General features: G+C 55.1%; 1 protein-coding gene across 1 annotated transcript; it reads left to right on the top strand.

Moving 5' to 3' along the window:
• Positions 1–933: 933 nt before the first annotated feature.
• Positions 934–19,960, top strand: LOC140390503 (zinc-binding protein A33-like). The gene is made up of 6 exons (XM_072475672.1): positions 934–1,577; positions 1,668–1,763; positions 1,857–2,090; positions 4,711–4,733; positions 4,831–4,946; positions 18,415–19,960. The coding sequence occupies exons 1-6, from the start codon at positions 1,170–1,172 to the stop codon at positions 18,975–18,977; spliced, it is 1,440 nt and encodes a 479-aa protein (XP_072331773.1). The 5' UTR covers positions 934–1,169; the 3' UTR covers positions 18,978–19,960.
• The last annotated feature ends 6,687 nt before the right edge of the window (positions 19,961–26,647 follow it).

Genomic DNA, 26,647 nt, shown 5'->3' with positions numbered 1-26,647 from the left:
CCGTTCCCGATTGGCAGCTTTGATTGGCAGCCTGCCCTGGAGAAGGAAAACTCTGATTTGAAACCCCAGCCATGGGTCAAATAGTAAAGTCTTCATCGGCTGACAGTGCGGAAGGAGACAGACAAGACCAATGGTCTGGATGTCGAAAGAGCTGCTGAGGCCCTCCAGCTTGTTTAGTATCGAGGGAAAGGACAAGTGTAAAGTTAAAAGCTGCAGCCTTTCAGCTGCTACACTGTGACACACATTACACCAGTGCAGCAATAGCTGCCTCAGAGCAGAGAGCGGCTCTGTACAAACCTCACCCACTTCAATATACTCACTGTGCAGCTTGTTCAACAAATGAACTCAACCAACACCCCCATCATCAGTATGAAAAGCCCTGAGGGCTGGGGGAGGAGTCAGCCAGCACCAGAGACATTTCAGACTCGCTTTTAATTCAAATATTATTCTTGGAAAAAATTCAGACAACCTTGTAATTCTCCAAAGCTGATTTTTATCAAAAAATCTTCATTTTCACAGTGATATAAGTTTCAGTCAAAATTCATAACAAATAAATACCAAACATCTAACTTGAGTTGGAGTCAGGCTGGGTTTACGTAAAGGGACAGGTCAGGAGGAGCTGGACAATATGTTTCAGTTTGTGTTTCCCACAAAGTAAAACACAACTTGACCATCCGTGCCTGGGGCTGCTTTGAGACAGAAGTATATGAAGGAGAGCAGCAGGCTGCCAGTCACTCACAGGACAAAATCCCCACCTCCTCCCATCCTCTCTCCACCCACCCCCACCACCAACAGACCTTCACTCCCATCGCCTGGGTTCAATTATTCCCAGTTGCTCCCTCTAATCCTGTTTACTCTTGATTCTGCTCCGGGTTTTGTCTCCAGCTCTCAAAGTGGGCAGGACCGAGAGCAGCAAATAACAATAATTCCTTGATGTAGAGATGCCGGCGTTGGACTGGGGTGGGCACAGTAAGACGTCTGACACCAGGTTAAAGTCCAACAGGTTTGTTCCGAATTGCTCGCTGTCGGAGCACTGCTCCTTCCTCAGGTGAATTCCTTGAGTATTGCAGTGAACATCATGAGGGAATTACTGAACTGAATATGTTCAGTAGCGGAGCAGGAACATTGAAACTGAAAGTGGTTTGAATCAGGAAGTGCTGAGTGTGAACATGGCTTCCAGAGAGCAGGAAGAAAGTTTGTCCGAGGATTTAATTTGTTCCATTTGTCTTGATTTCTTCACTGATCCGGTTTCACTGGAGTGTGGACACAACTTCTGCCGCTCCTGTATCACCCAGTGTTGGGAAAAGGAGATAAACTCCTGCCCGGAATGTAGACAGGAGTTTCCAGAAAAAAACCTCAGAGCCAATCGGATCTTAGTGAATCTGTCTGAGAAAGCTCGAAAATTAAAGCTGAATGGGAAAGAGAAGGAAAGTAAACTTCACTGTGAGGAACATCAGGAAGAACTGAAGCTGTTTTGTGAAACTGACAAGAAATTGATCTGTCTGATTTGTAGAGATTCGCGGAAACACAAATCTCACAACTTTCTGCCGATTGTAGAAGCTGTTGAAATCTACAAGGTAAAAGGGAACGGATTTGATCCCCTGATTGTCTGATCACATTTTCAGGATCTAACACTTTTATTTTCTGATTTTCTCTCCCAATCCCAGGATGGGGTGAAATCTTCCTTTGATTCTCTCACAGAGAAGAAATCGACGGTTCTAGAAATGGAGCAGCAGCAGAAACAGAAGATTTCCCAAATTAGGGTAAAGTCTCCCTGAGCTGAGCTTCCAAATTTAATCCATTATTTTGTTGTTTTTATTACAGAAACATATTATTTTTAATGTTTCTTCTTATAGAAACAGTCGGTCAGTCTGCAGAGCCACATCACATCCGAGTTCACTAAAATGCACCAGATTCTCACTGAGAAAGAGCAGCGTTTCATCCGAGATCTCAGGGAAGAAGAGGAAAAAATTCTAAAACCAATGGAGGAAAATCTTTGTGAAATTCAGGAGAATTTAAATTCTATTCAGGAGAAACTCTCAAAGTTGGAAAACCAGTTGGAACAAAAAGACGGAGTGAGATTTCTGAAGGTGAGGGATTATATTTCAGTTTAGTTCAGTGAAAGTTCACAGTCACAACATGATCCACACGAGCCTCCTCCCATCCTACTTCATTTCCCTGTAAATATATCCTTCTGTTCCTTTCTCCCTCATGTGTTTATCCAGCTTCTCCTTAAATGTATCCCTGGCTTTTCCTGGGTGGGTGGAATTTAATGCTGTTCCCCCCAGGGTACATTTAGTCAGGGTGTGGGGTGAGTGGAAGGGGACATGGGGAATGACACTGTGGAGTTTCTGTTGTCTTTCCATCTCTACACAGATTAAGTCTGTGGTGGTAAGTCTTGTGGGACAGCCTTCCTGTAACCAATTCAACCCCTTAACAGGGCCATGAATGTTCTCATCCTGCTGTCACTGGTATTCCCCCAGCAATGAGCAGGGGTCTCACAATACGGGAAGCCTGAAAATCAAACCCTGTTGGGATTACTGGTGGGATTCTGGGAGGGGGTGGGGGGAGAGGGGGTGGGATTGAGGATGTAGCGGGAATGCCCTTGTTCAGTTGCACTGTGTACCTGATTGAGGGACTGTAAGAGGTTCACGCTCCCGTTTCCTCTGACTGATGGTTCTCGACTTGAGGATTTCGTAAAGAACAAAATTACACAGACACGGGGATTGGCTCAACCACAAACTTGTTGTTTAGTGAAAACACTCCCAACACCCGAATACAAAGAGCTGTAAATAGTGTAAATCACATCACACAGCATTTAATTGGTTTTCCAATTGAAATCCCTCCACAATTTAACCTCGGCTTCCACATAAACACACAAATCACCACAACTTATTAAAGAGCCTCTCCTGAAAATCCACAGACAAAACCCCACATTTCAGCCCAAACGTTCCTCAATTCAAACCCAAATCCCCCCCGGATTTGGATGTTACCCTGAAGTTATTTTAAAACCTCAGCCCCAATCCCCCTCGGATTTGGCTGATAAATTACAATTCCCCACCCGGCTGCTCCTTCTGGTGTGAATTGTAGGCCCGGGAGCCAGGTTGACCGTTCTTGACCCTCCTTCTTGACTGCAGTGCCAGACCCTTGGATCTTGTCCTTTTAATGATGATTCTTATCGGAATATCACAAACACATTTCCTGAAGCCATCCTGCTGGAGGGTCAGTGCTCAGCACCTTTCAATCTCTTTACACAGTCATTTTCAATCCCAGGGTCGCGGCGTTCCCGATCGCGGGAAGTGGGATCCTCATAAAATCCAACCCATGGGGTTTAAACTGAATTGGAAAAGCAGCAGTTAATGATGTTGGAATCAGGTTTAAACTGGCTTCGCAAACTCATTAATGAGACTAATTAACCTCCTGTCGCTAGTCCGGTGCATTGACCCCTTCCCGACTCTGACTTAATCCCGGGAGGTTTTCCTGCCATCGACAGACTGAGCCGTGTCCTCTCGTGTGATTCCCTATGTCCGGACACCATGCTCGCTGCTGTGACAGACTGGAGTAAATTCCACCCCGTGTGACAGTGAGTTCCACATTCCCATCACTCTCTCGGGAAAGAAGTTTCTCCTGAACTCCCGATTGGATTTATTTGTAACTTTATGGTTGTGTTATGTAATTTGGGAGAACACAAGCTGCCACTTGATGCAGTTTTGAGTAAAAGTTGCTCCAAACTTTGAAGTGAGTTCAATGTGTTTTATTGAACTATTAGCACAGTTCTCAATGAGTTCGACTCTCTGCTAATCTAAATGTAGTAACTCGGTCTAACTGAACCAGCCTTGCTCTAAGCCACGTGCTGGGGTGTGATGCTGAGGATACACCCTGTCTCACTCTGTAGATGCTGGTCTGTGGAAAGAGGCGGGGTGTGAGTGCCTCATCCCTTTTATAGTGAGATACCACCCCTCAGTGTCCTGACTGCTCATTGGTCGTGTCCAAATTCTATGTGTTCATTAGCTGCATGTTTGCATATCATAGAACATACTGTGCAGAAGGAGGCCATTCGGCCCATCGAGTCTGCACCGACCCACTTAAGCCCTCACTTCCACTCTAATCCCATAACCCAACAACCCTCCAAACCTTTTTGGACACTAAGGGCAATTTAGCATGGCCAATCCACCTAACCTGCACGTCTTTGGACTGTGGGAGGAAACCGGAGCACCCAGAGGAAACCCACGCAGACACGGGGAGAACATGCAGACTCCGCACAGTTAGTGACTCAGTGGGGAATCGAACCTGGGACCCTGGCGCTGTGACGCCACAGTGCTAGCCACTTGTGCTACCGTGCTACTATATCATGACATATATTATGTTTCTATCCCTATTTCTGGATTCTCTACAGTGTAAACATCTTCACTGAATCTATCAAACCCGACCCATTTCATCATTTGAAAGATCTCTATCAGGTCTTCTCTTTTCTACAGTAAAGTTGATCAATCTTTGCTGTTAGCTAAAGCCTCTCAGTTGCTGTCAATCTTTTTGATACTTTCTCCTGTGCTTCAATATCCTTTGTGGAACATCCTCTTTCTATTCCATGTCTGCAGCAATGGGAATTGACAATTCTCAGCAGCTTGTAACAATGTGAGGGTCATTTCTGCTTTCTAGATATAGACAGTCCGTCTCTGTCAACTCAGATTTGTGTTTTGTTTATTTCAGGAGGAAGCATCTGGGAAGAGGAGGTAGGACATGAACTTTACTGAAACTCAGGGCAAGTTGGTAAAATTACTCAGCAAAGTGTTTATGGTCAATTTATAATCAACTCTTTAATATTGACAGGATTAGCGATGAGAGGAAAAAGCTGTCACTAGCAGATGGTGTCCTGTCCATCGGAAAATACAACAGCCTTGTACAGTTCTCAATGTGGAGAGAAATGCTGGATGTCATTAACCCTGGTAAAACTCAGAGAAGTTCCTCTGTCCTGATTTATATCTTATATTTCAATCATTATCCATATAAATATCAAAGACACCGGGCGGGATTCTCCGGTCCGCCAGCCCCCTTTTCCTGGGCAGCGGCCCTCACCGGCAGCGGGATTCTCCGTCTCCGCCACCTGCCAATGGGATTGCCCATTGTGGCCACCCCACACCGCCGGGAAACCCGTGGGCGTGGGGGCGCTGCCGGCGCAACGGAGAATCCGTCGGCAGAGAGAATGTTTAAGAGCTTTGTTATAAAGAAATGAGGATAAAAATGGTCCTGATTGGAATTAAAGTCTGATTCATGCACCTAATCCACTTTCTAAACATCATTCTCAGCTTGGTCAGCTGTCAGCTCCCCAAACATCACCAACACAGGAACTCTCAGATGAAGCTCTGTCTCCAGAACCCATCCATACTTTACAAACTTCAGCAAGTGGAAACTCCGCCACTCCCAGCTGAACCTTTCCTCCCCAAAAATCCCAGAGTGACCGTATTTAACCGTGTGTTTCCCGGCGCTCGCAGTGCCGAGAAACTCATGGCGATAAAACGCCCCCCACGTTGGGTAAGGTGCCTGTGGGGAACGCGGGGCCGAGGCCGCTCATCGCCCCGTTTTGTGCAGTGAGGAGCTCCGCTCGTCCGAACTCCTCAGTGCAGCGAAAGATCGGGACGCCATTTTAAAATGATATCCCGATCTCCCAGGCCACCGACGCCACCCCGACACCCCCCCTCCCAAGCACCAACTCACTTTGGGAGGGTCCCCAGCTCCCCCCGCAACACACACGCTGGACGCCCCCAGCCCGATCACCAGCACACAGAAAATGGCAGCTTGGCACATTGGCAGTGACAGCCTGGCAGTGCCCTTGTCAGCTAGCAGTGTGATGCGACCATCAATTCACTCAAAGACACGAGGAGAAGTAAACCGTGGTTTTAATCAGCTTAGAACAGTGCCTGCCTGCGACTGGCACAATACTGGGAACCACCTGCAGGTCAGCTGCTCTTTATACTTCCTTTCAAGGGGAAGAGCCATGGGCGGAGCCCGTACATGCCCCAACATATCCCCCTGTGGGTGAAGCCACACAATGGCCCATAGGTGGAGCCCACAGGGTTAACAACATAACACAACAGCAGAACATGATACAAATGCACTGGTGAATTATTAGCACTATACATTCCCCACACAGGGCCACCTGGGTGCCTGTGTGCTTTGTTTGGGGTGAGCTCTGCTATTCCCCTGCTTCCCCTGCAGTGGGGCTGAGCTTCTGATGAGTGAACTGAGGAGTGGCAGCACCTGGTGTGTCACTGATTGAGCTTGGCCACGCCCATCCCGGTGATGGCTCAGCCGGGGTCTGAGGCTTTCCAGAGGGGCGGCCTGGGTGGCTCCCAAATGACCAGAGGCTCTGTGAACATTTCCAGGACACAGTGAGCAGTCAGCAGAGTGAGCAGCCAGGGGCCTGTGAGTAGCACCAAAGGGGTGTGTTTAAAACCCAGACTGCAGCAATGGGGGTCTGAGCCAGGCCACCCCGATCCCGAGGGGGACACCCCGAGTGCACAGACCTGTCACCAAGTCGCTCCCCGTTACTCCCCCGGCCCAGGCAGCCCCCCCAGCAAGTCCCACAATTATTGAGGCTTTTTGAGGGTTTTTCCCCTCTCTCTGCCCCTCAGCAGCCATGGAGCCCAGTCCCCGTTTGTAAATACTTGCACTAATTCACACCCGCGTGACACTGCCTGAGAGGGGCGGAGCATCGTGGAAGGGCGGAGCATACTGTGTCCAATCCGCTGATTAGATTTAACTCTATGTAAATGAGGGTGTTACATGGGCCCCGCTGCAGGGCACAAACTTTGATTTCACTGCCAGGGAGGGACTGGAGCCTGGCGTCGGAATCAGTGCCGGGCACAAACCTCGATTTGTGCATTACGCCCGATTCTCCGCCCGATCGCACTTCCGGTGCCGTGAAGCGGAGAATCCGCATTATTTGTTTCCACGGAGCAGAACGGAAATATCTCGGTGTTGAGATCTTCATCTAAATTTGTGAAGAGATTAGTTTATTTTGATGATGTCACCCACACCCCAGTTTTACACACACACACACACACACACAGTTACACACACACAGTTACACACACACACAGTTACACACACACACACACAGTTACACACACACACAGTTACATTCACACACACACAGTTACACACACACACACAGTTACACACACACACAGTTACACACACACACACAGTTACACACACACACACAGTTACAGACACACACACAGTTACACACACAGTTACACACACAGTTACATGCACACACAGTTACATACACACACAGTTAGACACACACACAGTTACACACACAAAGTTACACACACACACAGTTACACACGCACAGTTACACACACATGCACACAGTAACACACACACAGTTACACGCACACCAACACACACGCAGTTACACACACACACCGACACACACAGTTACACACACACACACAGTAACACACACAGTTACACACACACAGTTACACACACACACAGTTACGCACACACACAGTTTCACGCACAGTTACACACACACAGTTACACACACAGTTACATACACCCACACACACAGTTACACACACGTACACAGTTACACACAGTTACACACAAAGTTACACACATGCAGTTACACACACACAGTTACACACACACACAGTTACACACACACACACAGTTACACACACTCATACACACAGTTACGGACACACAGACAGTTACACGCACACAGTTACACGCACACACACAGTTATACACATATACAGTTACACACAAACGCACACACAGTTACATGCACACACAGTTACACACACACAGTTTCACACACACACACCCACACAGTTACACACACACACACAGTTATACACACACACAGTTTCACACACACAGTTACACACACACACACACACACTTACACACACACAGTTACACACACACATACACAGTAAACCCCCCCACACACGCACACACACACGGTTACACACACACAGTTACACACACACACAGACACACAGTTACACACACACACAGTTACACACTCACAGTTACACACACACAGTTACACACACACACAGTTACACACACGCACACATAGTCTCTCCCCGATCCCCAGTGACTCTCCCCCGATCCCCAGTAAGTCTTTCCCCCGATCCCGTGAGTCCCTCCCCGATCCCCAGTGAGTCTCTCCCCCCGATCCCCAGTGAATCTCCCCCGATTCCCAGTGACTCTCCCCATGAACCCCAGTGAGTCTCTCCCCCGATCCCCAGTGAGACTGTCCCCCGATCCCCAGTGAGACTCTCCCCCGATCCCCAGTGAGCCTCCCCGATCCTCAGTGACTCTCGCCCTGATCCCCAGTGATTCTCCCCTGATCCCCAGTGAGTCTCTGCCCGTTCCCCAGTGACTTTCCCCCTGATCCCCAGTGAGTCTCCCCCGATCCCCAGTGACTCTCCCCCGATCCCCAGTGATTCTCTCCCCCGATTCCCAGTGAGTCTCTCTTCCCGATCCCCAGTGAGTCTCCCCCCGATCCCCAGCGAGTCTCCTCCCGATCCCCAGTGAGTCTCCCCCTGATCCCCAGTGGGTCTCTCCCCGATCCCCAGTAAGTCTCCCCCGATCCCAACTGAGTCTCTCCCCGATCCCCAGTGTGTCCCCCCCAATCCCCAGTGAGTCTCTCCCCGATCCCCAGTGAGTCGCTCCCCCGATCCCCAGTGAGTCTCCCCCCGATCCCGAGTGAATCTCTTCCCCCGAAACGCAGTGAGTCTTTCCCCCCCGAAACCCAGTGAGTCTCTCCCCCCGATCACCAGTGAGTCTCCCCCGACCCCCAGTGAGTCTCTCCCCCCGATCCCCAGTGGGTCTTGCCCCAATCCCCAGTGAGTCTCTCCCCCCAGATCCCCATTGAGTCTCTCCCCCGATCCCCAGTGAGTCTCTCCCCCCCGATCCCCAGTGAGTCTCCCCGATCCCCAGTGAGTCTCTCCCCCCGATCCCCAGTGAGTCTCTCCCCCCCGATCCTCAGTGAGTCTCTCCCCCCGATCCCCAGTGTGTCTCCCCACGATCCCCAGTGAGTCTCCCTCCCGATCCCCAGTCAGCCTCTCCACGATCCCCAGTGAGTCTCTCCCCCCGATCCCCAGTGAGTCTCCCCCCGATCCCCAGTGAGGCTCTCCCCCCGAACCCCAGTGAGTCTCTCCCCCGATCCCCAATGAGACTCTCCCCACGATCCCCAGTGAGTCTCTCCCCGATCTGCAGTGAGTGTCTCCCCGATCCCCAGTGAGCCTCTCCTCCGATCTCCAGTGAGTCTCTCCCCCTGATCCCCAGTGAGTCCCTCCCCGATGCCCAGTGAGTCTCTCCCCGATCCCCAGTGAGTCTCCCTCTGATCCCCAGTGAGTCTCCCCAGATCCCCAGTGACTCTCCCCGATCCCCAGTGAGTCCCCCCCTGATCCCCAGTGAGTCTCCCCCCGATCGCCAGTGAGTCTCCCCCCGATCCCCAGTGAGTCTCCCCCTGATCCCCAGTGGGTCTCCCCCCCGATCCCCAGTGAGTCTCCCCGATCCCCAGTGAGTCTCCCCCCCCGATCCCCAGTGAGTCAGCCCCCCGATCCCGAGTGAGTCTCTCCCCCCAAAACGCAGTGAGTCTTTCCCCGCCGAAACCCAGTGAGTCTCTCCCCCACGATCCCCAGTGAGTCTCCCCCCCCAAAACCCAGTGAGACTCTCCCTCCGAAACCCAGTGTGTTTCTCCCACCGATCCCCAGTGAGTCTCTCCCCGATCCCCAGTGAGTCTCTCCTCCCCGATCCCCAGTGAGTCTCTGCCCCCGATCCCCAGTGAGTCTCTCCTCCCCGATCCCCAGTGAGCCTCTCCCCCGATCCCCAGTGAGTCTCTCCCCCCGAAACCCAGTAAGTCTCTCCCCCCGATCCCCAGTGAGTCTCCTCCCCGATCCCAGTGAGTCTCTCCCCTGATCCCCAGTGAGTCTCGCCCCCCTGATTCCCAGTGACTCTCCCCTGATCCCCAGTCTCTCCCCGATCCCCAGTGAGTCTCCCCCGATCCCCAGTGAGTCTCTCCCCCCCGATCCCCAGTGGGTCTCCCCCCGATCCCCAGTGAGACTCTCCCCCCGAATCCCAGTGAGTCTCTCCCCCGATCCCCAGTGATACTCTCCCCACGATCCCCAGTGAGTCTCTCCCCCGATCTACAGGGAGTCTCTCCCCCGATCCCCAGTGATACTCTCCCCACGATCCCCAGTGAGTCTCTCCCCCGATCTCCAGTGAGTCTCTCCCCCCGATCTCCAGTGAGTCTCTCCCCCCAATCCCCAGTGAGTCCCTCCCCGATCCCCAGTGAGTTTCTCCCCGATCCCCAGTGAGTCTCCCCCTGATCCCCAGTGAGTCTCCCCCGATCCCCAGTGACTCTCCCCGATCCCCAGTGAGTTCCCCCTGATCCCCAGTGAGTCTCCCTCCGATCCCCAGTGAGTCTCCCCCCGATCCCCAGTGAGTCTCCCCCTGATCCCCAGTGAGTCTCCCCCGATCCCCAGTGAGCCTCGCCGATCCCCCGTGAGTCTCCCCCTGATCCCCAGTGAGTCTCTCCCCGATCCCCAGTGAGTCTCCCCCGATCCCCAGTGAGTCTCTCCCCGATCCCCAGTGAGTCTCCCCCGACCCCCAGTGACTCTCCCCGATCCCCAGTGAGTCCTCCCCGATCCCCAGTGAGTCTCTCCCCCGATCCCCAGTGAGTCTCTCCCCCGATCACCAGTGAGTCTCCCCTGATCCCCAGTGAGTCTCTCCCCGATCCCCAGTGAGTCTCTCCCCCGATCCCCAGTGAGTCTCCCCCGATCCCCAGTGAGTCTCTCCCCCGATCCCCAGTGAGTCTCTCCCCGATCCCCAGTGAGTCTCTCCCCCGATCCCCAGTGAGTCTCTCCCCGATCACCAGTGAGTCTCCCCCGATCCCCCGTGAGTCTCCCCCTGATCCCCAGTGAGTCTCTCCCCCGATCACCAGTGAGTCTCCCCCGATCCCCAGTGAGTCTCCCCCGATCCCCAGTGAGTCGCTCCCCGATCCCCAGTGAGTCTCCCCCCCGATCCCCAGTGAGTCTCTCCCCGATCCCCAGTGAGTCTCTCCCTCGATCCCCAGTGAGTCTCTCCCTCGATCCCCAGTGAGTCTCTCCCCGATCCCCAGTGAGTCTCTCCCCCGATCCCCAGTGAGTCTCTCCCCACGATCCCCAGTGAGTCACTCCCCGATCCCCAGTGAGTCTCCCCCTGATCCCCAGTGAGTCTCCCCCGATCCCCAGTGACTCTCCCCGATCCCCAGTGAGTCCTCCCTGATCCCCAGTGAGTCTCCCCCCGATCCCCAGTGAGTCTCCCCCGATCCCCAGTGAGTCTCCCCCCGATCCCCAGTGAGTCTCCCCCGATCCCTTGTGAGTCTCCCCCTGATCCCGTGAGTCTCTCCCCCGATCCCCAGTGAGTCTCCCCCGATCCCCAGTGAGTCTCTCCCCGATCCCCAGTGAGTCTCCCCCCGATCCCCAGTGAGTCTCTCCCCGATCCCCAGTGAGTCTCTCCCCCGATCCCCAGTGACTCTCTCCCCGATCCCCAGTGAGTCTCTCCCCGATCCCCAGTGAGTCTCTCCCCTGATCCACAGTGAGTCTCTGCCCGATCCCCAGTGAGTCTCCCCCTGATCCCCAGTGAGTCTCCCCCGATCCCCAGTGACTCTCCCCGATCCCCAGTGAGTCCTCCCTGATCCCCAGTGAATCTCCCCCCGATCCCCAGTGAGTCTCCCCCCGATCCCCAGTGAGTCTCCCCCCGATCCCCAGTGAGTCTCCCCCCGATCTCCAGTGAGTCTCCCCCGATCCCCAGTGAGTCTCCCCCGATCCCCAGTGAGTCTCTCCCCCGATCCCCAGTGAGTCTCTCCCCGATCCCCAGTGAGTCTCTCCCCCGATCCCCAGTGAGTCTCTCCCCGATCACCAGTGAGTCTCCCCCGATCCCCCGTGAGTCTCCCCCTGATCCCCAGTGAGTCTCTCCCCCGATCACCAGTGAGTCTCCCCCGATCCCCAGTGAGTCTCCCCCGATCCCCAGTGAGTCGCTCCCCGATCCCCAGTGAGTCTCCCCCCCGATCCCCAGTGAGTCTCTCCCCGATCCCCAGTGAGTCTCTCCCTCGATCCCCAGTGAGTCTCTCCCTCGATCCCCAGTGAGTCTCTCCCCGATCCCCAGTGAGTCTCTCCCCCGATCCCCAGTGAGTCTCTCCCCACGATCCCCAGTGAGTCACTCCCCGATCCCCAGTGAGTCTCCCCCTGATCCCCAGTGAGTCTCCCCCGATCCCCAGTGACTCTCCCCGATCCCCAGTGAGTCCTCCCTGATCCCCAGTGAGTCTCCCCCCGATCCCCAGTGAGTCTCCCCCGATCCCCAGTGAGTCTCCCCCCGATCCCCAGTGAGTCTCCCCCGATCCCTTGTGAGTCTCCCCCTGATCCCGTGAGTCTCTCCCCCGATCCCCAGTGAGTCTCCCCCGATCCCCAGTGAGTCTCTCCCCGATCCCCAGTGAGTCTCCCCCCTGATCCCCAGTGAGTCTCTCCCCGATCCCCAGTGAGTCTCTCCCCCGATCCCCAGTGACTCTCTCCCCGATCCCCAGTGAGTCTCTCCCCGATCCCCAGTGAGTCTCTCCCCTGATCCACAGTGAGTCTCTGCCCGATCCCCAGTGAGTCTCCCCCTGATCCCCAGTGAGTCTCCCCCGATCCCCAGTGACTCTCCCCGATCCCCAGTGAGTCCTCCCTGATCCCCAGTGAATCTCCCCCCGATCCCCAGTGAGTCTCCCCCCGATCCCCAGTGAGTCTCCCCCCGATCCCCAGTGAGTCTCCCCCCGATCTCCAGTGAGTCTCCCCCGATCCCCAGTGAGTCTCCCCCGATCCCCCGTGAGTCTCCCCCTGATCCCCAGTGAGTCCCTCCCCCGATCCCCAGTGAGTCTCACCCCGATCCCCAGTGAGTCTCTCCCCCGATCCCCAGTGAATCTCTCCCCGATCCCCAGTGAGTCTCCCCCCCGATCCCCAGTGAGTCTCCCCCGATCCCCAGTGAGTCTCTCCCCGATCCCCAGTGAGTCTCTCCCCGATCCCCAGTGAGTCTCTCCCCGATCCCCAGTGAGTCTCTCCCCCAATCCCCAGTGAGTCTCTCCCCGATCCCCAGTGAGTCTCTCCCCCGATCCCCAGTGAGTCTCCCCCGATCCCCAGTGAGTCTCTCCCCGATCCCCAGTGAGTCTCTCCCCCGATCCCCAGTGAGTCTCTCCCCGATCCCCAGTGAGTCTCCCCCCTGATCCCCAGTGAGTCTCTCCCCGGTCCCCAGTGAGTCTCCCCCCCGATCCCCAGTGAGTCTCCCCCCTGATCCCCAGTGAGTCTCTCCCCGATCCCCAGTGAGTCTCCCCCCCGATCCCCAGTGAGTCTCCCCCGATCCCCAGTGAGTCTCTCCCCGATCCCCAGTGAGTCTCTCCCCGATCCCCAGTGAGTCTCTCCCCGATCCCCAGTGAGTCTCTCCCCCGATCCCCAGTGAGTCTCCCCCGATCCCCAGTGAGTCTCTCCCCGATCCCCAGTGAGTCTCTCCCCCGATCCCCAGTGAGTCTCTCCCCGATCCCCAGTGAGTCTCCCCCCTGATCCGCAGTGAGTCTCTCCCCCGATCCCCAGTGAGTCTCTCCCCCGATCCCCAGTGAGTCTCTCCCCGATCCCCAGTGAGTCTCCCCCTGACCCCAGTGAGTCTCCCCCGATCCCCAGTGAGCCTCCCCGATCCCCCGTGAGTCTCCCCCCGATCCCCAGTGAGTCTCCCCCTGATCCCCAGTGAGTCTCCCCCGATCCCCAGTGAGCCTCCCCGATCCCCCGTGAGTCTCCCCCTGATCCCCAGTGAGTCTCTCCCCCGATCCCCAGTGAGTCTCCCCCTGATCCCCAGTGAGTCTCCCCCGATCCCCAGTGAGTCTCTCCCCCTGATCCCCAGTGAGTCTCTCCCCCGATCCCCAGTGAGTCTCTCCCCGATCCCCAGTGAGTCTCTCCCCGATCCCCAGTGAGTCTCCCCCGATCCCCAGTGAGCCTCCCCGATCCCCCGTGAGTCTCCCCCCGATCCCCAGTGAGTCTCCCCCTGATCCCCAGTGAGTCTCTCCCCCGATCCCCAGTGAGTCTCTCCCCCTGATCCCCAGTGAGTCTCTCCCCCGATCCCCAGTGAGTCTCTCCCCGATCCCCAGTGAGTCTCTCCCCGATCCCCAGTGAGTCTCCCCCGATCCCCAGTGAGCCTCCCCGATCCCCCGTGAGTCTCCCCCTGATCCCCAGTGAGTCTCTCCCCCGATCCCCAGTGAGTCTCCCCCTGATCCCCAGTGAGTCTCTCCCCCGATCCCCAGTGAGTCTCTCCCCGATCCCCAGTGAGTCTCCCCCTGATCCCCAGTGAGTCTCTCCCCCTGATCCCCAGTGAGTCTCCCCCGATCCCCAGTGAGCCTCCCCGATCCCCAGTGGGTCTCTCCCCGATCCCCAGTGGGTCTCTCCCCGATCCCCAGTGAGTCTCCACCGATCCCCAGTAAGTCTCCCTTTATCACCAGTGAGTCTCCCTCCCGATCCCCAGTGAGCCTCTCCCCCGATCCCCAGTGAGTCTCTCCCCCCGAAACCCAGTAAGTCTCTCCCCCCGGTCCCCAGTGAGTCTCCTCCCCGATCCCAGTGAGTCTCTCCCCTGATCCCCAGTGAGTCTCGCCCCCCTGATTCCCAGTGACTCTCCCCTGATCCCCAGTCTCTCCCCGATCCCCAGTGAGTCTCCCCCGATCCCCAGTGAGTCTCTCCCCCCCGATCCCCAGTGGGTCTCCCCCCGATCCCCAGTGAGACTCTCCCCCCGAATCCCAGTGAGTCTCTCCCCCGATCCCCAGTGATACTCTCCCCACGATCCCCAGTGAGTCTCTCCCCCGATCTCCAGTGAGTCTCTCCCCCGATCCCCAGTGATACTCTCCCCACGATCCCCAGTGAGTCTCTCCCCCGATCTCCAGTGAGTCTCTCCCCCCGATCTCCAGTGAGTCTCTCCCCCCAATCCCCAGTGAGTCCCTCCCCGATCCCCAGTGAGTTTCTCCCCGATCCCCAGTGAGTCTCCCCCTGATCCCCAGTGAGTCTCCCCCGATCCCCAGTGACTCTCCCCGATCCCCAGTGAGTTCCCCCTGATCCCCAGTGAGTCTCCCTCCGATCCCCAGTGAGTCTCCCCCGATCCCCAGTGAGTCTCCCCCTGATCCCCAGTGAGTCTCCCCCGATCCCCAGTGAGCCTCCCCGATCCCCCGTGAGTCTCCCCCTGATCCCCAGTGAGTCTCTCCCCGATCCCCAGTGAGTCTCCCCCGATCCCCAGTGAGTCTCTCCCCGATCCCCAGTGAGTCTCTCCCCGATCCCCAGTGAGTCTCTCCCCGATCCCCAGTGAGTCTCTCCCCCGATCCACAGTGAGTCTCTCCCTGATCCCCAGTGAGTCTCCCCCTGATCCCCAGTGAGTCTCCCCCGACCCCCAGTGACTCTCCCCGATCCCCAGTGAGTCCTCCCCGATCCCCAGTGAGTCTCTCCCCCGATCCCCAGTGAGTCTCTCCCCCGATCACCAGTGAGTCTCCCCTGATCCCCAGTGAGTCTCTCCCCGATCCCCAGTGAGTCTCTCCCCCGATCCCCAGTGAGTCTCCCCCGATCCCCAGTGAGTCTCTCCCCCGATCCCCAGTGAGTCTCTCCCCGATCCCCAGTGAGTCTCTCCCCCGATCCCCAGTGAGTCTCTCCCCGATCACCAGTGAGTCTCCCCCGATCCCCCGTGAGTCTCCCCCTGATCCCCAGTGAGTCTCTCCCCCGATCACCAGTGAGTCTCCCCCGATCCCCAGTGAGTCTCCCCCGATCCCCAGTGAGTCGCTCCCCGATCCCCAGTGAGTCTCCCCCCCGATCCCCAGTGAGTCTCTCCCCGATCCCCAGTGAGTCTCTCCCTCGATCCCCAGTGAGTCTCTCCCTCGATCCCCAGTGAGTCTCTCCCCGATCCCCAGTGAGTCTCTCCCCCGATCCCCAGTGAGTCTCTCCCCACGATCCCCAGTGAGTCACTCCCCGATCCCCAGTGAGTCTCCCCCTGATCCCCAGTGAGTCTCCCCCGATCCCCAGTGACTCTCCCCGATCCCCAGTGAGTCCTCCCTGATCCCCAGTGAGTCTCCCCCCGATCCCCAGTGAGTCTCCCCCGATCCCCAGTGAGTCTCCCCCCGATCCCCAGTGAGTCTCCCCCAATCCCTTGTGAGTCTCCCCCTGATCCCGTGAGTCTCTCCCCCGATCCCCAGTGAGTCTCCCCCGATCCCCAGTGAGTCTCTCCCCGATCCCCAGTGAGTCTCCCCCCCGATCCCCAGTGAGTCTCTCCCCGATCCCCAGTGAGTCTCTCCCCCGATCCCCAGTGACTCTCTCCCCGATCCCCAGTGAGTCTCTCCCCGATCCCCAGTGAGTCTCTCCCCTGATCCACAGTGAGTCTCTGCCCGATCCCCAGTGAGTCTCCCCCTGATCCCCAGTGAGTCTCCCCCGATCCCCAGTGACTCTCCCCGATCCCCAGTGAGTCCTCCCTGATCCCCAGTGAATCTCCCCCCGATCCCCAGTGAGTCTCCCCCCGATCCCCAGTGAGTCTCCCCCCGATCCCCAGTGAGTCTCCCCCCGATCTCCAGTGAGTCTCCCCCGATCCCCAGTGAGTCTCCCCCGATCCCCCGTGAGTCTCCCCCTGATCCCCAGTGAGTCCCTCCCCCGATCCCCAGTGAGTCTCACCCCGATCCCCAGTGAGTCTCTCCCCCGATCCCCAGTGAATCTCTCCCCGATCCCCAGTGAGTCTCCCCCCCGATCCCCAGTGAGTCTCCCCCGATCCCCAGTGAGTCTCTCCCCGATCCCCAGTGAGTCTCTCCCCGATCTCCAGTGAGTCTCTCCCCGATCCCCAGTGAGTCTCTCCCCCAATCCCCAGTGAGTCTCTCCCCGATCCCCAGTGAGTCTCTCCCCCGATCCCCAGTGAGTCTCCCCCGATCCCCAGTGAGTCTCTCCCCGATCCCCAGTGAGTCTCTCCCCCGATCCCCAGTGAGTCTCTCCCCGATCCCCAGTGAGTCTCCCCCCTGATCCCCAGTGAGTCTCTCCCCGGTCCCCAGTGAGTCTCCCCCCCGATCCCCAGTGAGTCTCCCCCCTGATCCCCAGTGAGTCTCTCCCCGATCCCCAGTGAGTCTCCCCCCCGATCCCCAGTGAGTCTCCCCCGATCCCCAGTGAGTCTCTCCCCGATCCCCAGTGAGTCTCTCCCCGATCCCCAGTGAGTCTCTCCCCGATCCCCAGTGAGTCTCTCCCCCGATCCCCAGTGAGTCTCCCCCGATCCCCAGTGAGTCTCTCCCCGATCCCCAGTGAGTCTCTCCCCCGATCCCCAGTGAGTCTCTCCCCGATCCCCAGTGAGTCTCCCCCCTGATCCGCAGTGAGTCTCTCCCCCGATCCCCAGTGAGTCTCTCCCCCGATCCCCAGTGAGTCTCTCCCCGATCCCCAGTGAGTCTCCCCCTGATCCCCAGTGAGTCTCCCCCGATCCCCAGTGAGCCTCCCCGATCCCCCGTGAGTCTCCCCCCGATCCCCAGTGAGTCTCCCCCTGATCCCCAGTGAGTCTCCCCCGATCCCCAGTGAGCCTCCCCGATCCCCCGTGAGTCTCCCCCTGATCCCCAGTGAGTCTCTCCCCCGATCCCCAGTGAGTCTCCCCCTGATCCCCAGTGAGTCTCCCCCGATCCCCAGTGAGCCTCCCCGATCCCCCGTGAGTCTCCCCCCGATCCCCAGTGAGTCTCCCCATGATCCCCAGTGAGTCTCCCCCGATCCCCAGTGAGCCTCCCCGATCCCCCGTGAGTCTCCCCCTGATCCCCAGTGAGTCTCTCCCCCGATCCCCAGTGAGTCTCTCCCCGATCCCCAGTGAGTCTCTCCCCGATCCCCAGTGAGTCTCCCCCGATCCCCAGTGAGCCTCCCCGATCCCCCGTGAGTCTCCCCCCGATCCCCAGTGAGTCTCCCCCTGATCCCCAGTGAGTCTCCCCCGATCCCCAGTGAGCCTCCCCGATCCCCCGTGAGTCTCCCCCTGATCCCCAGTGAGTCTCTCCCCCGATCCCCAGTGAGTCTCCCCCTGATCCCCAGTGAGTCTCTCCCCCGATCCCCAGTGAGTCTCTCCCCGATCCCCAGTGAGTCTCCCCCTGATCCCCAGTGAGTCTCTCCCCCTGATCCCCAGTGAGTCTCCCCCGATCCCCAGTGAGCCTCCCCGATCCCCAGTGGGTCTCTCCCCGATCCCCAGTGAGTCTCTCCCCCGATCCCCAGTGAGTCTCCCCCTGATCCCCAGTGAGTCTCTCCCCCGATCCCCAGTGAGTCTCCCCCGATCCCCAGTGAGTCTCTCCCCGGTCCCAACTGAGTCTCTCCCCCGATCCCCAGCGAGTCTCTAATTTTCTGTTTTTTCTCCCAGTCTCTGTGACCCTGGATGTGGAAACAGCGAATCCCCGGCTCGAGGTGTCTGAGGATCTGAAGAGTTTGAGATGGACCCGGACCCAGAGGAGTCTCCCTGACACCAGGAAGAGGTTTACACGCTGGTTCTGTCCCTGTGCGCTGGGATCAGAGGGATTCACATCGGGGAGACATTACTGGGAGGTGGAGGTGACGGGGAATCGGGGCTGGAGTCTGGGAGTAGCCGCAGAGTCTGTGGAGAGGAAGGACCCGGTCAGTCTGAGCCCAGAGACTGGATTCTGGACCATTGGGTGGTTTGATGATCAGTTTTATATAAATTCCTCTCCTCGATCCCGTCTCCGTGTCGGTCAGATCCCCGGGAAGGTGGGAGTTTATCTCAGTTATGAGTCTGGGACAGTTTCATTTTACAACGTGGACACCAAGTCCCATCTCCACACCTTCACCGGGAATAAATTCACTGAGAAACTTTATCCTTTCTTCTGGACTTGGGATGAAAACCAGTTTCTGAGAATCTGCTCCGGTTCTGATCCGGATCGGGAAAGGGGCGGGGCCTCGGGGTGGTGACATCATCACCGACATCACAATGACTTGAGGGTCAGGGGCAGAGGTCAGGGGTTGGGGGTCAGAAACTGCCCTCGATAACAGTTTGTCACTCAATGTGTTGGTTAATTTGCAAATTGTAAAATCCCAATCAGACTGTAAATAAAAACAACACAAATAAAAACGTCAGAGGATTAAAATAAAAAGGAAATTAAATATCTTGAACTTTCCCTTGCAGTTCATTGTAGTGCCGGTTTCAGCCACACGATGGTGATGTCGAGCTGTACAAAGATCAGTAAAGTTTTACAGCGCAGTATCGCCACCTGCTGCTGGATACCTGGTACTGGCAGGAATAACAACAACTCAAAATGCTGAATCGCTGATCAGACAATTCAGGCAGGACCTTTCTTCACAACTGAAAGAGAATTGAATCAGAAACAAAGGAGGGAAAATAAACATGAGCCTGGACTTCCCACTTCCATGTTCCTGTAACACCGAGTCCCTATCGGGAAATTCCACACAGCCGGTCTGGACAATGTTCAGAAAATCCCAGGTTGGGAGAGTGAGATTTCCCAGTTTGGGAACTTGCTGTGTGTCAGGAGCTGAATTCACAAATCTGAGCCTGTATTCCGAGTACAGAGAGGATAAGAATGTCCTCCTGGTTTAATAACTGGGACATTGGTGGATAGTTCGAATGACCAAAAAGGTGAGGAGGGGTTATTGGGTTACGGGAATAGGGTGGAAGTGAGGGCGTAAGTGGGTCGGTGCAGACTCGATGGGCCGAATGGCCTCCTTCTGTCCTGTATGTTCTATGTTTTAGGTCCAGTCTGTGGAGAGGGAAACAGAGTTGACGTCTCGAGTGGAATATGAATCTTTTTCAGATGATTTCCTGCAGTCTCAGTATTTTGTTTTTATTACAACAGATCGAATTGTTAGATTGTATAAATATAGTTCACTTGATTCACCAACATTACTTGTCAGCAAAACAGTAAACCTAAACCCACAAACTGTTTATGGATTTATTTTTAACCCAGCAATTTCTCAGAATCTTTATGTTATTCAGACCCTCAAATATATTTCAATGTTCAATTCGTTCACACACCTTCACTTCAGTCACTAATATCTGCTGATGTCTCTCCAGGGTTCCTCTGTTTTGATCTTTATTCAGGTAAATAAATAAAAACATTTTTTACATACAAATCCTAATTTCCGTGGAGCCACACCGCCACCTGCTGGTTGAGATCGGGTCTCCAGAGATTTATTTGTCCTGCATTACTGACTTTGCTGGTGGTGCTGGAACACAGCTGTTTCTTTTTGGGGAGACGATTCTGTTGACTGTTTACAAACTTAACTATAACTAGCGAAGGGAGCATCACTGTTTGTGTCAGTGAGTGGCTCCATTAGTCTGTGTAGATATTAGGGATGGACAACAAATGCTGGCTTTGCCATTGACACCCGCCTGTTCTGAGCTGCCACCATGTTCTGAGATTGGGTTCTTTGGCTCGGACTCTGGGTCTGGGACGTGGTTCTCAGACAGACTGGAGACAGACTTTAGTATCCGCTTCAACACTTGTTTATTAGGATTACTTCTGAACCGGTTACAGAATAGGCACGTAGCTCTTAGGCATGATTCCAAACTCTCCCTCGAGAGTCGAACACATGACTGTCGAGAGTCATTGTTACATCATCATCAACGTCACACAATAGAATATCCCACCTGTTAACCCTTTAAACACATCAACCCTTTATAGACACGTTTGTCATAATATACACCAGTATATCATGGTGCAGACACACACTGACGGACACACAGTGGGACCAATCAACATACCAACACCGCAGCCAATCACCAGTGAGAGCACACGCATTATAAAGACAGGGGGCATCAGAGTTCCCGCTCATTCGAGTAGCAGCTAGCTAGGAGCACAGAGCTCGCAGCCTGCAACACAGACATTCACCATGTGCTGAGTGCATCTACTGGTTAGGACAAGGCAAAGGTCTTTAGTTAAAGCTGGTATTGTATTTACCCACAGTTCAAGTATGTTTAAATAGTTAATCTTTCAATAAAATAGTGTTGCACTACTTCAAGTGTTGGTGACCTATATGATCCAGAACACCCAACACATCATGATACCAGGAGTGGTTGCATACTCGCACTTCTTAGACCGACCTGCCTTCCGCCAGCATTCCGTCATCCTGCAACCTGGACAACATCAGCCCGCCGCCGCCGCTCCGCATCGCCGGCAACCTCGGGGCCAACTGGAAGATTTTCAAACAGCGCTTCCAGCTCTTCCTCTAAGCCATGGACAGGGAGGGTGCCTCGGACACCAGAAAGATTGCTCTTCTCCTCTCCACGGCCGGAGACCATGCCATCCACATTTTCAACTCTCTCACCTTTGCAGATGACGAAGACAAGACAAAGTTCAAGACGGTTCTCCTCAAATTTGACACTCACTGCAGCGTGGAGGTGAATGAAAGTTTCGAACGCTACGTGTTGCAGCAGCGTTTGCAGGGTAAGGATGAACCTTTCCAATCCTATCTAACGCACCTCCGCATCCTTGCGCAATCTTGCAGCTACGGGCCCACCTCCGACTCCATGATACGCGACAAGATCGTTTTCGGTGTTCAGTCGGACCCCCTACGTCAGCAGCTCCTCAAAGTAAAGCAACTCACCCTTGCGGCCGCCATCGAGACCTGTGTCCTACATGAAAATGCCACGAGTTGGTATTCCCATATTAAGCGGCTGTAACGGCGCGGCAAGGTCCCCACGAGGCAGAACGGGTCCAAGTTATTGAGCACCTCCAGGGCCTCAGCCTGGATGAGGGCGGCCATTTCGCGCGCTTTTCACGGACTCCCGCGCCTGTACACACCAAACAGGGGGACGGCGATGTGGAGGAACGTAATGCGCAGGCGCGCACCATGCATGACCGCACCACGCATGCACGGTGGCGCAGCGAACGTGCTGACGTCACAACGTGCGGCAACTGTGGCTCCGCCCATTTAAAGCGGCAATGCCCCACAAAATCTCGACAATGCGTACGATGTGGAAGACTTGCCCACTATGCTGCCTGCTGTCGAGCAGCTCAGCCTTCCAATTCATATCGCTTCAGCCAGCCTCGCAGGAATGTTCGGGCAATTCAACCCATGGTCAATGAGTCCGATTCCGACCTCCCACACAGCAGTGACACCGAGGACCTGAAGGCGCCTTTTCGAGTCGGTGTCGTAACGATAAACAGGCTGTCCCCGAAGCAAAGACACCAGCCGCTGTCGGTATACAGCATCGATCCAGACGATGAGTGGTGTGCCACCCTGACGGTCAACCGGTCCCAAATACGACTCCGCCTGGACACTGGCGCCTCCGCCAATCTCCGTGTACCGAGATACAGTGAAAAGTATTTTTTTGTTGAGCTGCTCGCAGAAAAATACATTTCACTGTACCTCGGTACACGTGACAATAAACAAATCCAATAAATCTCATGGCGTGGTCTGCTTTTCAAAGCCTTTGTGTCAAACCAACCATTCTTCCATCGGCCTGCCAGCTATTGGACTGCAATGGCAACATCATTCCTGCTACCGGCTCATGCCAACTCGAAGTGACGCACAAGTCACGAAAAGCCATCCTTCCTTTCGAGATCGTGGGCTCCTCGAAGGACTCTCTGCTTGGCGCACAGGCATGCAAGCTGCTAACTCTCGTTCCAAGAGTTCACTCTCTCTCTCCTGATGACACGTCTGCCTTCCAGGATGCTGACTTCAGGGCGCAACTCAACGCCATCATCGACCAGCACCACGACGTCTTCGAAGGCATGGGCACGCTCCCATATACTGACAAGATCCTACTCAAACAGAACGCCACGCCTGTGGTGCATGCACCTCGCAGAGTCCCAGCACCCCTCAAGGACCGCCTCAAGCAGCAGCTGCAGGACCTCCAAGACCAAGGAGTGATCTCCAGAGTTACGGAACCAACCGACTGGGTCAGTTCCATGGTGTGCGTAAAAAAGCCTTCAGGCGATCTCAGAATCTGCATTGATCCAAAGGATCTGAATCGCAACATAATGAGGGAGCATTACCCAATCCCCAAGCGCGAAGAGATCACATGCGAGATGACTCGCGCCAAGCTCTTCACCAAACTTGATGCCTCGAAAGGATTCTGGCAAATCCAACTAGACAGATCCAGTCGGAATCTGTGTACCTTTAACACCCCTTTTGGCAGATATTGTTACAACAGGATGCCGTTTGGGATCATATCGGTGTCAGAAGTGTTCCCTAGGATCATGGAACAAATGATGGAAGGCATTGAATGTGTTCGCGTCTATGTCGACGACATAATCATTTGGTCCACCACCCCGCAGGAGCATGTCAGTCGCCTCCAGCGCGTCTTCAAACGCATACGGGAGCAGGGCCTACGCCTCAACAGAGCCAAATGTTCCTTCGGTCAGACGGAACCAAAGTTCCCGGGGGACCACATCTCCCAGTTGGGTGTGCGGCCGGATGCGGACAAGGTGGCTGCTATCACGGACATGAAAAGGCCAGAGGACAAGAAGGTGGTCCTCCGATTTCTGGGCATGGTCAACTTCCTAGGGTAGTTCATCCCTAACCTCGCCTCTCATACCACAGCTCTCAGGAACCTGGTCAGGAAGACGACAGACTTCCAATGGCTTCTTGCCCACGAGCGCGAATGGAAAGAACTTAAAACCAAACTTACCACGGCCCCGGTATTGGCCTTTTTTGATCCAGCGAAAGAGACAAAAATTTTGACCGATGCCAGCCAATCTGGCATTGGGGCAGTGCTCCTGCAACGCGATGAGGCCTCATCATGGGCCCCCGTTGCATATGCGTCACGCGCCATGACCCCCACGGGACAGTGCTACGCGCAGATAGAAAAGGAGTGCCTGGGCCTTTTGACCGGTGTCGTCAAGTTTCATGATTATATGTACGTCCTTCCCCAATTCATCGTCGAGACCGACCATCGCCTTCTGGTCAATATAATACAGAAAGACTTGAACGACATGACGCCTCGCCTCCAGCGCATTCTGCTCAAACTCCGGCGATACGACGTCCAGCTCGTATACACCCCGGGCAAAGACCTGATCATAGCCGACACTCTGTCCAGGGCAGTCAACACCCCGTGTGACCCAGCGGGATTCATCTTCCAGGTTGACGCCCATGTGGCCTTCGTGGCCTCCAATCTACCTGCCACGGATGAACGCCTCGTCCAAATTCGGCACGAGACAGCGGCTGACCCCCTGCCAGAGCGTATCATGCGCCACCTAACAGACGGGTGGCTCAAGGGCCAATGCCCGCAGTTCGACAACATCAGAGACGATCTGGCGGTAGTCGATGGTGTCCTCCTGAAGCTGGACCGCATTGTTATCCCGCACAGCATGCGCCAGCTAGTCTTGGAACAGCTACACGAGGGCCATCTTGGCGTGGGGAATTGTCGCCGACGGGCCCGAGAGGCAGTGTACTGGCCCGGCATCAATGACGACATCGCCAACACAGTGCTCAACTGCCCCACCTGTCAGCGCTTCCAGCCGGTCCAACCACGTGAGACCCTACAGCCCCATGAGCTGGTCACGTCCCCTTGGTCCAAGGTCGGCATCGACCTGTTCCATGTGCTGGGCAGGGATTATGTTCTGATTGTCGACTATTTTTCTAACTACCCGGAGGTGGTACGTTTGCACGACATCACATCGTCTGCAGTCATCCGTGCCTGTAAGGACACCTTTGCTCGTCACAGCATCCCACTCACTGTGATGTCGGACAATGGCCCCTGCTTCGCAAGCCAGGAATGGTCCAACTTTGCCAGGAGGTAAAATTTGGGCATGTGACACCCAGTCCAGCACAAGTGGGTAGCACTGTGGCTTCACAGCGCTAGGGTCCCAGGTTCGATTCCCCGCTGTGGATCACTGTCTGTGCGGAGTCTGCACGTTCTCCCCGTGTGCGCGTGGGTTTCCTCTGGGTGCTCCTGTTTCCTCCCACAGTCCAAAGACGTGCAGGTTAGGTGGATTGGCCATGATAAATTGCCCTTAGTGTCCAAAAAGGTTAGGAGGGGTTATTGGGTTACGGGGATAGGGTGGAAGTGAGGGCTTAAGTGGGTCGGTGCAGACTCGATGGGCCGAATGGACTCCTTCTGCCCTGTATGTTCTATCTCTGCTCTGACTGAGGCTCCCGAGAGACGCTCTGCATTTCTTTGACAGCCCCTGACCAGAAGATTCTGGAAGAAATGCACAGCGGCAGCCAGTTGAGGTGCAGGGGGCAACTTATAGTGTAGCGGAAATCCGCAAATTATAGACACAAATTGGAAAGATTGGGGTCATTATCTCAGGCTACTGATCCTGGTATGGAGGGAAGATCTTATGAGGGAAGGCTGAGGGACTTGAGGCTGTTTTCGTTAGAGAGAAGAAGGTTAAGAGGTGACTTAATTGAGGCATACAAGGTGATCAGAGGATTGGATACGGTGGACAGTGAGAGCCTTTTTCCTCGGATGGTGATGTCTCGCACGAGGGGACATAGCTTTAAATTGAGGGGAGATAGATATAGGACAGATGTCAGAGGTAGGTTCTTTACTCAGAGAGTAGTAAGGGCGTGGAATGCCCTGCCTGCAACAGTGGTGGACTCGCCAACACTAAGGGCATTAAAATTGTCATTGGCTAGACATATGGACGATAAGGGAATAGTGTCGATGGGCTTTAGAGTGGTTTCACAGGTCGGCGCAACATCGAGGGCCGAAGGGCCTGTACTGCGCTGTAATGTTCTATGTTCTTTGTCAGAACTGGAGAAAGCTAACCACGAAACAGATTTGTTTTAAAGTCCTGAGGCAGGAAAAGTGGGTCGGGGGGGAACTAAAGTTAAGGACTGTAATAGGGCAGAGAATTGAAGATGTTAAATCACAAATAAAGGCTGATGGTGCAAAACAAACAGGCGTGGTAATAAAGTAAAGAATCAACTTGCTGGAAAGACAAGGGAGGGGTCTGGGCAGGACTGCAAGAAGAGATGTTGCACATCTCCTGCAAAGTGCAAACATAACTTGGACGCAGACCTGTTCCCATAGCAACAAATTGTATTTGGAGGAGGTGAGCGCAATGAGTGGAGAAGCTGTTCGACGTGAGAACAGGTCGAGCCAGGTCGGAGGAGGGTGCTGGTGGATGGGGATTAGTTGGGCCTCATTTCAAGGCAGAAACAGAGAAACTCCCTGAGGGGACGAGGATGTGGAAGATGTGGATGGCATGGTCCCCGGCCGTGGAGAGGAGAAGAACAATCTTTCTGGTGTCCGAGGCACCCTCCCTGTCCGTGGCTTCGAAAAAGAGCTGGAAGCGCTGTTTGAAAATCTTCCAGTTGGCCCCGAGGTTGCCGGCGAAGCGGAGCGGGGGCGGCGGGCTGATGTTGTCCATGTTGCAGGATGACGAAATGCTGGCGGAAGGCAGATCACTTGCAGGTAGGTCTAAGAAGTGCTAATATCCCTCAACTCCTGGTATCATGATGTGTTGGATGTTCTGGATCACATACAGGTCACCAACACTTGAAATAGTGCAACACTATTTTATTGAAAGATTAACTATTTAAACATACTTGAACTGTGGGTTAATACAATACCAGCTTTAACTAAAGACCTTTGCCTTGTCCTAACCAGTCGATGCACTCAGCACAGGGTGAATGTCTGTGTTACAGGCTGTGAGCTCTGTGCTCCTAGCTAG

This window comes from Scyliorhinus torazame, chromosome 14 (assembly GCF_047496885.1).
Source record: "Scyliorhinus torazame isolate Kashiwa2021f chromosome 14, sScyTor2.1, whole genome shotgun sequence".
Classification (NCBI taxonomy): Eukaryota; Metazoa; Chordata; class Chondrichthyes; order Carcharhiniformes; family Scyliorhinidae; genus Scyliorhinus; species Scyliorhinus torazame.
The sequence above is the reverse complement of the archived record's forward strand: the minus strand, read 5'-3'. Positions and strand labels throughout refer to the sequence as shown.

Bases quoted from the DNA above. Each gene is read 5' to 3' on its own strand.
- LOC140390503 (XM_072475672.1), top strand. From the start codon at position 1,170: ATGGCTTCCAGAGAGCAGGAAGAAAGTTTGTCCGAGGATTTAATTTGT. The intron at 1,578-1,667 runs GTAAAAGGGAAC...TCCCAATCCCAG, and splicing joins AAGCTGTTGAAATCTACAAG to GATGGGGTGAAATCTTCCTT. The intron at 4,734-4,830 runs GTAGGACATGAA...TAATATTGACAG, and splicing joins GAAGCATCTGGGAAGAGGAG to GATTAGCGATGAGAGGAAAA.